The sequence below is a fragment of the Moschus berezovskii genome, chromosome X, assembly GCF_049115385.1.
Source record: "Moschus berezovskii isolate FMDL1 chromosome X, NW_MosBer_1.0, whole genome shotgun sequence".
NCBI classification, from domain to species: domain Eukaryota; kingdom Metazoa; phylum Chordata; class Mammalia; order Artiodactyla; family Moschidae; genus Moschus; species Moschus berezovskii.
Genome location: NC_142488.1, coordinates 120,293,830 through 120,308,053, shown reverse-complemented (window position 1 = coordinate 120,308,053; position 14,224 = coordinate 120,293,830). Strand labels below are relative to the sequence as shown.

At 47.0% G+C, this 14,224-nt stretch overlaps 1 protein-coding gene across 4 annotated transcripts in view; it reads right to left on the bottom strand.

Moving 5' to 3' along the window:
* Window positions 1-5,344: 5,344 nt before the first annotated feature.
* The window catches only part of OCRL (OCRL inositol polyphosphate-5-phosphatase), a 53,679-nt gene continuing 44,799 nt past the window's right edge, over window positions 5,345-14,224 (bottom strand). For 3 of the 4 annotated variants that reach the window (XM_055438243.2, XM_055438245.2, XM_055438244.2), the window contains 5 exons: window positions 11,874-11,990; window positions 10,884-10,968; window positions 10,175-10,302; window positions 9,308-9,419; window positions 5,345-9,108 (listed from right to left, as the gene is read on the bottom strand). In XM_055438243.2, the coding sequence (XP_055294218.1) occupies window positions 8,984-9,108; window positions 9,308-9,419; window positions 10,175-10,302; window positions 10,884-10,968; window positions 11,874-11,990 (567 nt within the window). In that variant the 3' untranslated portion in view covers window positions 5,345-8,983. Of the gene's footprint in view, window positions 9,109-9,307; window positions 9,420-10,174; window positions 10,315-10,593; window positions 10,743-10,883; window positions 10,969-11,873; window positions 11,991-14,224 lie in introns of those variants that run through there. The other variant, XR_008687469.2, reaches the window with a different exon arrangement.

Below are 14,224 nucleotides of genomic sequence, written 5' to 3'. Positions count from 1 at the left end.
GACAGATCCCAGGAAAAATTCCAGAGAACTACTAAATAGTTTTAAACACCAGGGTGGTGTGGTCAAAATTGCCTTTTGAGAATCACTACTTTTAAAATAAAAAATTTAAATAGTGGTTTAAACAAAAAACAACTAACATAAGATTTACCACTGTTGGTTAATTTTTTTCCCCTTTTGAGTTATTATGGTTCAGTAGTGTGCAACAGATTCCCAAAATTTTTCACCTTGCAAGACTGAAACTCTGTCTTCATTAAATAAGAACTTCCCATTTCTCCCTCCCCTCAGCCCCTGGCCACTATCTTTCTACTTTCCATGTCTATAAAGCTGACTAGTCATCTCAGGTAAGTGTGATTATGTAGCGCTTGTCTTTTTGTGGCTGGCTTACTTCACTTGGCACAATGTCCTCGAGGGTCATTTATATTGTACCACGTGTCAGAATTTCCTTCCTTTTAAAGGCTGAATAATATTCCATTGCATGCATATATCACATTTTGCTTCTCTGTTCATCTGTCATTGCACACTTGGGTTGCTTCTGTGTTCTGGCTGTTGTGAAGAATGGGTGTGCAAATACGTGTTTAAATTCTGTTTTCAATTCTTTTGGATCTGTTCCCAGAAGTGGGATTGCTGGATCATATGACTGCCAGGGATATCCCTCCTATGGTAGTTCTATTTTTAAAATTTTGAGGCACTTTGAGAACTCTTCGGAAGCAAATTCAGCAAGGCTAATTCTCTTGTCTACAAAACAATAGAAAATAGTACTGGATATTGCTGAAAGCTATCATCTTCTTGTATTACATTATTATACTTTACTAACTACACACACACAAACCAGTGTCTCCAACTTTAAAAGAGCTCAGTATAAATAACTAAATGTTTACACATTCCAGGAACACCTATTGTATGCACACTTGTGTCTTTAAGTGCTTTGAGGGACAATATTTGTTAACCAAATGTTGTTGAGCTCTCAGTCTCTGTGAGGCATCATGGGGAAACCTGAAATATGCCTAGCTTGGGTTTCTGGGAAACCCCCACTCTCACTACGGTGGCAACCACCCTTTGTTGTGTGGTATGTTAGAAATAGAAGTACAAAGGGAAGGTTCTAAGAGTTCAAGGGAGGCAGGAGTCATGGGGAAAGGCTTCCAGGAGAAGGTGACAGTGGCTGTGGTGGGGTTTGGGCAGGTGGAGGCGCAGGGGCTGGAGGGTTCTAGGTGGCTGACACAGGCATGAGAAGATCAATAGAGGGAGATTCTGTGGGTGAGATGGGCCGAAGAGACCCAGAGCTTTAATGCCAGGCTGAAGAATTGGCACTTCTGTGGTAAGCAGCGGTGAGGGGCCCAGAGGGGTTTAGGGGAATGACATCAAGCTGTGCAGTGATGTGTGTAGAGTAGGCTGAAAGGGAGAGGTATGGACAGCTGAGAAATTAGTTAGAAAGGGATTAGGTAATGAGGTTTGAGTTTGGTGGTGTGGCACAGGAGGCGGGGAGAGACGAGGGGCCGGATGGAGACTATGAATGACTTGTCTTAGCTTCCGTTCTGTGGATGTCCCATCCCACCTTTTCTCCCTTCCTCTCTGCTCTCCTCTCCTCCTTCCCTCTTTCCTTTCTCCCTCTCTCCTTCTTTTAAAAAAGTATTAAGTATATCTTACCTTATGATAATCAGTCTTACTCATTTAGGTTTCCTTCTGAACCTTGCATAGTGGCCTACACTTACCAGAAACTTAATACTTGTTGGATTGCCATTGGTGACTGATTAGAAGTGGGGCAGGTGCCAAGGCATGGAGTCAAGTCTGAGAGGTGGGAGAGAGCAGGATGCCAGGGGAAGCTGGTCAGGGTCAATGTCAGGCTGAATCTGAGCTACTGGCAGGTTATGCAGCTGACTTGAAATCTTGGGATGTGCTGGGAAAGACTGAAGGCAAAAGGAGAAAAGGGGTAGCAGAGGATGAGATGGTTGGATGGCATCACTGACTCAATGGACATGAGTTTGAGCAAACCCCAGGAGACAGTGACAGACAGGGAAGCCTGGTGTGCCGAGTCAGACTGAACGACAACAAGCAGCTAGAAAAGAGAGAGATTTTAAGGAACATCCCTGCCTTCACCCCTACTCCAGCTGGGGTGACAGTGTCTCTGTTTCAGACCACAAATTTTGGTCTGGGGTCATATTTTGGTCTGCCACTATCCAAATACCAAATTAGGTAGTCTTTCTGAGCCTCTGGTGGCTCAGATGGTAAAGCGTCTGGCTACAATGCAGGAGACCCAGGTTCAATCCCTGGGTCGGGAAGATCTCCTGCAGAAGGAAATGGCACCCCACTCCAGTACTCTTGCCTGGAAAATCCCATGGACGGAAGAGCCTGGTAGGCTACAGTCCATGGTGTCGCAGAGTTGGACACAACTGAGCGACTTCACTTTCACTTTTCACTTTCTGAGCCTCAGGTTTTTTTTACACCTGAGAAATTGGGATAAAGTGGCGCCCTATAAGGTGGTTGTCAAGGCTAAGGTGAGGTTAAATGTATTCATACAGCACTTGGGGCGAAGAATAGCTATAGTTACGAGTTATTACTATTATTAAGGTTTGGAGAGGGAGCATAAGTCACATGACTCTTGAGTAACGCTGTCATAGCTTCCCGCTGCGCGGCGAGTAAGACAGCCTCCTTCCTGGGCTCCTCCGCACTCGGTCAGGTCCCTGCCTGCCTCTTGTCCAACCCCTCAGCTGTGTTCTGCCTGCCTGCCCCCTGAACTCAGCAAGCTCTCTGCTGCCTTACGACCTTTGCATTTGCTCCTTCCTTGCTTGGAAGATTCTTTGCCAGATCTTGTGCAGCTAGCTTTTTTCTGGGACAAGGGGATATGTATGCTCTGTAATCCTCATTCAGATCGAGATACAGGATCTTTTGGCTTCCTGAGATTAAGATCTCAGCTCAGACATCATGACTTCAAAGCAAATGTCCCTGAGCAAGTCCCCTTGCCGTGCCCTCTGGCACATCATCCTGCTTTATTTTCTCAAGAGCTCTCATCGTGGTCTCCAGTTACCTTGTGCACAGTTTATTTCTATGTCCATCTACCCGGCTCTGCCTCACCCTCCTGGAGAAAGCACTGTTAAGAGCAGCCACTTGACCGTGTTTACTTCTATATCCTCAGCACCTTGAACAGCACCTGGTGTGAGGGAGAGACTCAGCAAACACTTGAATGAATGGCTGGTGTAGAAGATGAGAAAGGAGGGGCGATGGTGACAGGAACAAGGCCAGTGAGGGTGGAGGAGGTGGGGAGGAAGAGTGACCTGGGCAGGGGAGATCACTTACTTCCAGGACAGGAGGGAAGGGGGACGGATGCGGGGCCCCTGGAGACATTTTGATATGCAGTGCAGGGCTTCAAGTGTGCTGCTTTGGCTGACCGCTTTGACATTTCCACAAAGGGAAGGGTGCAGTCACCTGCTGAAAGCTGAAGGGCAGCAAAAGAGGGGTCTGGGCTCTGAGGCTAGTGGAGGGTTTGGAACAATTGTACTAGTTGCCATTTATTTAGCACTTAGGCACCAGGCACTGTTCCAAGCCCCTCAGACTAGTTGATTTCCTCTTATGACAATCTTATGAGGAAAGGCACTATCATTACTTCTATTTTAAGATGTGGAAAGTGAGGTCCAGAGAGGTCAATTCACTTTTCCCCAAGGTCAGACATTTAGGACATGGCAGTCTGGCTGTTGGAGCCTGTGTGAAGAACCTCTGCAATTCCCTGCCTCCCTGGTCCCCAAGGCATGGGTATATGAAGGATCAGGAGAAGATGAAGAAGATTGTGGAATAAGTGGCACATGGCAGGCCCAGGGGCAGCCAGCCAGCCAGTATGCTGTGCCAGGAACCTAGGAATGGTAGCAGAGTGAAGGGGACCACAGGGTGGGGCAGGTGGTGACTCAGGGTTAAGCATGGCAAAGATGTAGGCTGAGGCTTTCTGAAGTGCATGAGGGAGGGGGTTTCTGGGCAGAGAAAACAGCATCTGCAAAGGCCCTGGGGTGGGAAAGAGCTTAGCTCATTGGGAGGAGTGAAAGGACAGTGTCACAGTATAGTGGCAGGGATGGGGGATGGTGACTGGTTGGCATGCAAACAGTCCCAAGGTGGAGCCCAGGCATTGGTATTTTTTAAAGTACCCCAGGTTATGCAGTGTTGAGAACCGCTGATTTAGACCGGTTTTCAGGTGTTGGTGGTTGGGGGTCTGATTGTAGATGGCAGGGATTATATTTATTGAATTCACTTCACACTGCTCAGCATGGTGGTTTGGGGCCCACACTTTGAGAACCATGGTCTAGATGACTCTAGTAAGTAGCCAAGATGGGGTTATTGACCAGCACAGAGCCATGGCTTCAAAGTGTGACCTCATCTCTTCCCAGGGAACCAGGACCGAGGTGAGGAAGAAGGCAGCATCGGTTGGGAAAGAATCAACTTAGGTGAGCAGCAAAGGTGGTAACTGGGCGGGGGGCCACTTTATCCCAGGCACAGGCAGAGGAAGTGGGGCTAGGAACCAGGCACTGAGGGTGGGCAGCACAGGAAGGAGCAAAAGGAAGCCGGTGGTGGGCATGGGCAGAGCCATGGGTGTGGTTCCAAGGTTCAAGGCTCACTGTGATCAGGTGTGACATGGTTGTGATGGCACCTCATTATTCATCCTTTCATTGACACTTCAGTCCCACTCCCAAAAAGATGTGTGGTGAAAGTGAAATATGGAACTGTGGAAGGGGATGGATGGTGTGTCTGTGGTGGGGGGAGGAGGGCAGCACAGCAGGCTGAGCAGGTGTCAGATTTTGCCGAGCCGAGGTTGTTGACATCATGAGAGTGAGAGTGAGAAGCCCTGGGTGGGGCGGCAGAGCCAGCATCACACTGTCTGGTGCAGAGCGGGGCACGAGGATGGGGAACACCCACAGCGCCCCTATGTGCCAGGCGCCATGTGTGCCACTTTGTTTCTGTCTCACTTAATAATGCAAGGCCTGGCGGCCATAGGGAAGTTTGGCCTTTTTCCTTAAACGCACTTGGAAGGAACTGAAGGGTTTTCAAGAGGGAAGTGATGAAAGTGATGCAGTTAAGTCATACAAGACTGGTACTCTGCCCATTCTATTTGATAGGCCAGGAAACTAGAGGTCAGTTAGTCTAGGACCACGCACAAGGAGGTGGTGGCCAAACCCAGATTGAAACCAGGCCCCTCTGAGACAAAGCAGTTAGGGCAGAATGTTAACAGTTGGTGAGCACAGGTTAGGGGTTTAGGGTGTTCATGTTCTCTTCTTTCAGCTTTTCTATATGTTCGAAAAATTTTGTAAAAAAATTTTTAGAAAAAGAACTAGGTCTAACTCCAAAGCTGGAGCTCTTTATTTCCCCAGTATACATGCCCTGTCACTAACCTAAGTGATGTTAAGTCACTCACTGTCCCTTCTGAGCCTGACTTTGACCATCAGAAAAAATAGGATTGGATTAGACCACCACCAAGGTTCTCTGACACTTAGCAGCAATCTTGCTGGGGCAACATGTAGCTTTAGGTTGCTGCTGCTGCTAAGTTGCTTCAGTCGTGTCCGACTCTGTGCAACCCCATAGACCCACCTCCAGGCTCCCCCGTCCCTGGGATTCTCCAGGCAAGAACACTGGAGTGGGTCGCAATTTCCTTCTCCAATGCATGAAAGTGAAAAGTGAAAGTGAAGTTGCTCAGTTGTGTCCGACTCTTAGCGATCCCACGGACTGCAGCCTACCAGGCTCCTCCGTCCATGGGGTTTTCCAGGCAAGAGTACTGGAGTGGGGTGCCATTGCCTTCTCCTTTAGGTTGTTAGGCTACACAAAGAGACAGGGCTTCCACCTGCCCTGCACTCAGGAAGGCTGCCATGGGTCTCCTGAAACAGCAGCTGGCAGGCAGTTTCTAACCTCCAGAAGGGTAGTCACTGAGGCTGCCGTGTTGCACTGCCTGCTGCTCCATCCACTGTGGGGAATCAGTTGCAAAAGGAAACACCTTCTTCTGCCAAGGGTTTGGGTGGGGCTACAAAAACCGTTCATGACAACACTGAATCAGCACACGCTTTTGGGTCAAGTTCACAGAGCAGACTGGAAGAGGGCCCTGGTTGAAAAGAAGCCTCCAGCTGAGGCCTCTTCAGTCCTGAAGGGAAAGGAATCAGAATGCCCAAATCCATACCAGAGATCGGAGGCAGGGGAATAAAGGCACTATGTTCAAATGAGGGGGTTTCTCTTCCAAGTTATGGAGCTCAGATTTGAGTTCAAAAAAGCACAACTAACTTTATGGGCTTTGTCACTCCAAGGGGTACTACAAGTTCAAAACTGATTTTTTTAAAAGCTGCAAATGAACGAAATGCATACGAGAGAGCCTGTCAGATTCCTGGGGCTGGCGCAATCATGGATCTGATTCAGTGTGACATTTAGGGCTATCAAGAATCAACATCTTCTAACAGTGTTATTTTGTTGCCTGAATCCCCAGGGTCAAAATAAGGATCCTTGGCTGACTTCTGAAAGCACTGTGACTGCTTTGTTTATTTTTGATAATACGTGGTTTCTTCTCCTATCCACGGGCAAGTACATTGAGAATTTTGACGCTATTTCCTTTCAAGATAGGAAATGCCACTGCAGGCATAGCTGGGGGGGATGGCAGCAGTTTTGTGGGACCTGGTGACATAAGCCTCCCCCTCAGTTCTTCCTAAGATCACACTTTGGTTTTTCACACAACATATATTTATTCAGAAAAAATTTGCAATAAATTATAATATAAAAGATGACACGAAATACAGAATCCCACTAGCAGCTTTGCTTAGTGACCAAGACATTTTTGGGAGATATAACAAACCATTCATTACAGGATAAAAATTAGGAAACAGTGAAAGGGAGACTAATGCAACATCATCACGAGGGGTTAAACCATTTCTTCCCTAAAACGACAGCTGCAGAGTCCTTCCTTACCAGCTGGATCTAAACTCCTTACTTCAGAGGTGCTAGGAAATAGTACATTAGAGGTACCTAGGGGTTAGAGAGTGGGGTGCTGGAATAGGCAGCGAAACAGATTTCTTCTGTCTGCTCTGTTTCTGATCTCCCATCCCGAGAGATTGTCTAAAACCCTTGACCCTGTGTACATCCCACGACCAGAGCTGGACAGAAGGTGGAGGCAGTGAAGCAAGCGAGTGCACCTGCCTTTCGGAGAGCGAGCCGGGTGCTGCCCACGGCCCCGCCAACCACAGCCCTGACCACGGGAAGGCCCCAGGTGGCAGCCGACTGGGAATGTGTCTAGGACACGCACTTCCGTGTCTTTGTGTGACCACCCCGCCCCAGCGTCTATCACCTGCCTCTCCTCAGATCCCTTTCTGACCTAGTGGCCATGACAAAAGGGTTGTGCTCAGTCGGCCAGTAACTAAGTTCAACACCCAGCCCCTGACTTATCAGGTCTGCAGCTATTTGGTACCAATAACTTGACTCCTACTTCCATAATTCCCAATCAGCAAAGGCTTTAGGCAGCATATCACAGGATACACGCCCTTTCTTCCCCCAAAGAACGCAATGCATGGGAGACGGGGACTTGAAGAACCGCTCAGTGGCAGTGCTTCCTGGCTCTCTGCTTCAATGCTCCAGAGGACTCAGGAGTCAATGCCTAAGACCTTGCACACAGCCTGTACACGCGGCTCTGGGGTTTCCACGTCAACATGTGACAATGAGTCAACTCAGGGTGGTTTTAATGAAGGAAAACCAGGAGGAAGTCGATTACATCAGGCAGTTTTGCAGTCAGCGGCTGGTTTGCCAACCAACATGGATTAATTTTTTAAAAAAGGGCTGCCCCACAGGAGCTTGAGTAAATGACAAGCTCAGAGGGTTGTCTTGGGAGGGAGAGAAGGTGCTTGCTTTGTCCCACTGCACAGTCTCTGTTATGCAGCACTGGACAGGTGACTGGGAGCTGAGGGCAGCTGGCTGCAGAGCCCCAGTCAGTCCTGATGCGGGAGGGGGTGACGTTATGTCAGGAGAGCAGAGAGGGGATTCTCGGGGTTATCCTCAATTCCCCTGCTGGGGGAAGAAACAGTTTCTGTAGAGAGGCCCACTTGGGGTGCAGCCTCCCTTTTTGACTGTGGTACAAGCGTTGCTCTGGAGGTGGATTTCTAAGTGGGGTATGGGCTCCACAGACACCCAGGGTTGGTTCTCATATACCATTTGCATAAGAACCAAAGGGGACAGTAAGAAGCAGGACCTGTCGAACATGAATATTCTCACTCCCGAAACACTCAAGAGTGCTTCCACTGTCATTCTCTCACATCAATGAGATGTCATCTCTAATAGAGCCTACTGTTCTGCTACTAAGTGTGGTCTGAGACAAGAGAATATGCTTCCACTCATCACAGACCCATAAAAGGCCAATGTTAGGGAAGGGCACCAATGCCATCGTGGTAGGCATGCACAAATGCATGTAAAAACCACATGGAGACGGTTAACTCACTGTTGGAGACGCCCAAGGAGTCACTAGCCTCACTGACTTCCTTCGACACGGTAGTGTTAGTGGAATAGAGCACAGAGGGTGACCGGGGAGGCAGCAGGGCCAAAGTGCTTTAGACTGAGGACTACAGACAAGTCTGAGCTACGGCAAGTAGTGCTTGTGGGCCTAGAATGGGAACACCCAGAATCTAGGCCTCAGGTGCTAAGGACAATCATGATGGCTGCGCTGGAGGGCAACACACACATCCCCAGGTAAAGGAGTGTAAATACAGGCCTCTTTGCCTTATGAAGAGAGAACACAAAAACACCAAAATATGGTTAACTTTGGCTTGGCAATATAAGTCTAAAAGTATCTTGCTGCGCAGGATATGGGAGGGGTTAGGAGACTCTTTTCCTTTCACACTAGAAGCAGAACTTTTTCATGCCAACAGCCTCCAAATTCTGCAACAGACCCTTCCTGTGGCATGACTTTTGAAATCATTCTGAAATACTCGAGGCCCAAGATCTTCTGCCTCTAGAACCTCGGAGAGTAGTAAGAGGAAAAGGCTTATCATTAGTCTTCATCACTCCCAAGCAAAAAAGTCAGAAGGAACTGGGTAGCACGCTGGCGATCACTTGGAGTCTGTCTTGCCATAAGGTTGGGTGGAGGCCTTAGGAGGAGACTAGTGAAGAGAGTAGCTAGAGGGAGAGAGAAAGAAAAGGGGAAAACCCTCAGTCAGACCTAAGCAAAACCTCAGGGATGGGGCCAGGGGATGAGGGCAGTGGGAGGAAGTGACTGTTACACGCCTGGACATGAAGAAGAGAATACATGTGTCCACCATCCACGGACCGTCCTGACCAATGAGCCCGCGTGGCCATTCCTAGGAAGTGTTCTTACCGATCATGTTGGCGTTGACATTGTTGTACTCGGAGAATTTTAAGAGTTCTCGAAGGAATGCCATCAAATAACGAAAAACATTTCTATGGCATCCTGGAAGCTGGGAAATCACCTAAAAAATGGGGTGGGCAGTGAGGATAACATGGAGGAAGGGAGTAAAAAGAGCTCGCAGCTGCCATGAAAGTAGTTTATAATTCAACCCTTACAGGACCCCTCCCTGACTGACTCATGACCAATACTACCTGTTGAATAGTAACTCACATGGCAGAATAGTCATCCTGTTTGGCCCCTGTCCACTCAATGAGCAGGCCACGTTAACACATAGTCATACTCATGCCCTGCCTCAGGAGCAGACGGGTGTCAGCCTGGTCTCTCCCAACCTCCCCAGGCAGGTGGCAGTGGCATCTGCCAAGCTGAATGGCTTTGTGTGCAATGCCATTTGGCACGGGTGGGAGCGCCTCCCGATACTCATTAGTCTGATTCAGAGGTATTCTCAATTATTGTGCCTCAAAAGCATTTCAAGATTAAAAACAAACACCGAGAAGACAAAAAGAAAGGCTCACAAGTGTCACCCACCCTTCCTGGTCATGTTGGCCAGAATGCCACATCTGATCAGTTTTACCAGTCTTACCCCGGAGAAGAGGTGTGCACCCTACTCAACAGCTAACTGGAAAAGGGTGGCAAATATAATAGGAAATAACACAGCCTACAGTTGAAGGGTCCCAACTCTCAACGCTGGTGTCCTGCTCTGAAGAGATTGAGACCTGTCCTAGCACACAGCTGGTTGTCCAGCTGGCTTTGTAAAAATGTGTGATTTCTCTGTGGGGGAACTAGCCTCAAACATATTCTCAGAGCAACAAGACTCACCTGTCGGCAGATCCGGGAATCCTGAGCAGAATCGAGGCATCGCTGATAGAGCTCATAACAGATGACAGGTTCTGGCAGGGCTTCTAGGAAAATGAGTAGTGCCTCAGCCACTGAGTGGTTACTGCCCGCTGGATGGCGTTCTGTCAAGGGAAAGAGGCTCTAGGAAAAAGGTCACACTTAGGTGCAATGTGCTCCCTCCCTCAAGCTCCCTCAGGGGCAGTTTTCTTCCTCTTACTCAGGATACCCTGATCCTAATGGCGTTTGATATTTTAGTGGCCCAGGTGTGCTGCAGCTGAGTTGTTAGAGAATTGATCAAACACTCTTGGGAGGTTTGGCCTGACTCGAGAGTCAAGGGAACGTGGCCTGCAGAATGACAGTTCACACTGGAAACTCATCACCAAGGTTTCCCATCCTCCTACCTGTCGTGTGGTGGCAGGAGTGATCACTGGCCTAAAGCAGAGCAGCACCACGGCTGTAGGTCATACGTCCCATGCCAATGACAATTCATGGTTATCTACACTTTGATTCCTTTTAGTAAGCATCTCATACAGAGAAAGCATGAAAGTTCCTAAAGAGAATTGAGAACTGTATAGTCAAAAGAAAGTTACGAATAAAATAAATATGGAAAACACAAAAATCACACGTAGGTGGGAAGAAGAATTTGGGTGAGTGCACATCCAGCTTCCTAAGCCTTTGTAGAAAAGGATACGGATTGTCTTGGGAATGCTGGTGTCCAGACAATCAATGATCTGCTGCAACTCCTCCTGCATTCCAGGGGTTTGGAACAGATCCTCCTACCAAAGAGGTTACAATGAATGGAACAATGCAAAATGACCACCCTAAGGTTCTGAAGATTACCCAGCAATCAGGAGAGCAGCAGGAAGCGAGGGGAAGGAAGAGGCATCATTCATGATGAGCAACAGAGGTGTGACAATGGCACCTTTTCCTTTCATCATCTCTGTAATCCATGTGAAATTTTCTTTCAAACTAGGAGATTATTGTCAAAGGTTTCAGCCTGCACCTGACAGGGCAGGGGACTGCATGACTCGACAGGGACATCAAGCATTCCCACTTCCAAGTTCCTGACAGGTACAGAAGGTGGAGTCCAAACAGGGGATCATATCCCAATATCGACACACAGACTGCTAGGGCAGGAATCAAGGGTATGTCCACTCCAAACCTTGCTTTCAAGTTCTGTTACTTTTCAGTAGGTAAGACAACATTATCCTTCAATGTAGTCCCAAGAAAACTTTCTTTCTTGGGAGAATGGGTTGGGGATGGTAGGTATTTTAGATGGGACTGAAAAGTAAAGACAAATTTTAAAAATGGGATGGAAGTTTGCTTTGGACTTTGAAATCTGCAATGCCAAGGTGACAGCTGAAGCAGGTGCTCTGGACTCAGGTGTTGAGTGGTCTAGGGGAAAGTGTGTGTGGCCAAGGGACAGGAGAGCTCAGTTGGGCCCTACTCTGCCACTACACTTATGCCATGGTCTTAGGTAAATCCCCAGCCTGCCTGCTTCAGCTCTCACAGATATACATGGGAATAGCTCCACTTGCCCAGGTGCTCTCATGTGACAGTGCTGTTCTGCAGAAGTGGCTTGGGAAAGTTAAAAGCACCATCTATACTGACACGAGGTACTATCATTTCCCAGTAAACTCGGGTGCCTTCCAAAGGTGCCCGGAGGCCTGCCTTCACTCACCTGGTGACAGGCATATCTGAATAAATGGTCTACCAGGAGCCAGATCTCCTTGGGGACCTTAAGAGGTCTCTCACTGGCACCTTCATCCGAGGGAACCATCTGCAGAAGGGATTTCTCCTAATAGATGAAAAAGAGTGAGAGTCAAAAGGGTCTCAATAAAAATTCCTGTGTGAAACCATCTTCCCTCCACCCCAGTTCTGCTTATGTGGGTATTATCTGATCTTCAGCTCTTAAAGACTGTTTTTTTCTCACTGGGACGCTCCTGGTCAGAAGGCACTCAATATGGATTTCCACAGTTAAATGATCTCCTTTTCTAACAAGACGCTTCACTTAACCGTTAAGCATTCCATCTGGGTTTATTATGTTTCTCTCATCACGTCGATGCACTGTGCGCTGTAAATCCTTTCAAGGGTGACACTGAGAACCAGCAATACAGTCACGGTAGAGTCCACACACTACTGGAGACTCACGGACCATTAAGTTACAATTGTCAACAGAGCACTTGGAGAGAGCAGCAGCTACTGAGGTTTCTATTGACTTTTAATTTATTCTTCTTTTAGGTCTTACCACAAATATCAGAGCTTGCATTGTTGATTTAAATGGTGTTCTCTGGTCCTCAAGAATGAAAGACAATTCACATTAGACCTACATGCATGAATATTTCAGGCTTGATAGAAGATCTAATCTTAAGGCACTAAAACTCAAAGTCTTAAGATCCAAAAATAGTAAACTGAATACAGCATACCAAGAGCCGGAAATACCACGAAAAGTCTAGGCTCTGAGTCCAGAAGTTATTCTTTATAGTAACAGCTCAGCAAAGCGTTCTCAGGCCTTTGACTCCATTCACCTAACTTTCTACTCTCTCTTAGATTCTCCTGAAGGAATCTCAGAGGAAAACCCAGAAGTGACATAAGTTAGATCAGTAACTAAACCTGAACTGGAAAATGGGGAATAAACTCAATTATTTCATGTTTATATAGTCAAATATAAAATATATCACAAAGATTTCTGAAATAGGTTAAAAGGCATCTGAAGGCATCCTTCATACAAAATCTAGTGCAGAAAATGGTGACCAGTTTCTGGCATCTTGCACCTCCTACACCTCTGGCTTAAGGTCACATATTATGTATATTCAAACTTAGGAAGTGCTATAAATTTGATCCACAACCCTTAGCTGTGTCACTTGAAGGGAAAGAAGAGAAGTATTTCACTACTTTCAGAGAGTGCATACACTAGAACAGACAGAGGGCTAAGAAGAGTGTTCTGTTCTTCAACATGCACGGGTGACCTTTTAAAGCCGCTGTGCCTTTCGATGGGCATCAGGAAGAGAAGGAAGCATGACAGTTGGTTAGCATTTAAAATCTATCTTCTTCACATTCATTTTGTTTCCTTTCTTTCCCTGGGAATCCATCACTTTATATTCATGTCTCCTAGAGCTGCCGACCTTCAATCATGGCTCATCCATTAACTTCTTTCCACTTGCAAGTATTAAATCCAGGCATCCACATGATACCTGAGCCAAAACACTGTCCATAATGCACTCTGCTCACTTTCTGGACCAAATGCAACACATGTACAGATTCTTCAGCAGAATAAATTATTCAGTACCAATTCATGTACTTTTTAAAAAATCTGACATCCAATTAGCACTTTTCCTGTATTAAGGCATTAAGGCAACACAAGGCACTGTTCAAGATGAAAAGACACACGGCCTGCTATTAACAGGAAAGGGTTGGGAAGCAGAGCCGTCTCAATCCTTAGTGGTTTAAAAAGGTTAATAAAATGCCACCAGGTTACATACACCATCCACTATCAATTTTCAGATTCACGTGTGCTAATATGAAATGCCATGCTTGTTGTCTCTGCAGTCTAGAGAAAGACTACGCCCAAGAAACAAACTTTAAAAAAAGTCCACAAATGATCCTGAACTCTAATTTTTCAAAGAGAAACCAGGCACGCTGTGTCTTCTTTCAATGGGACACATTCAGTGCTTGATAAGTCCACACTCTGTAACCTTCGTGCTATTAAATGAAGCACAAAAACAGTATGCCGTGCCTACCATCAAAACACATTAAACTCCACCAAATGGGGAGGTCATATTAGATACTGTGTGAAAGTATTTTAAGAATGGTTTTCAAGCCCATGTTTCTCTATTAGATGACCCTGTGTGGAGCTGGGCACCCTCCAGCTTGAGGATGGAGAGGTGGCAAAGCACCATAGAAGTAGTGCTTTGGGTATGCAGTGGGTATGCAGAAGACCTGGGTTCTAGTCCCCTGTGCCACACACCCTTGATATCAGGAACAGGATGATGTCAGTGAGGTTCTCAACCTTCCTGGGTTGTCTATTAGAAT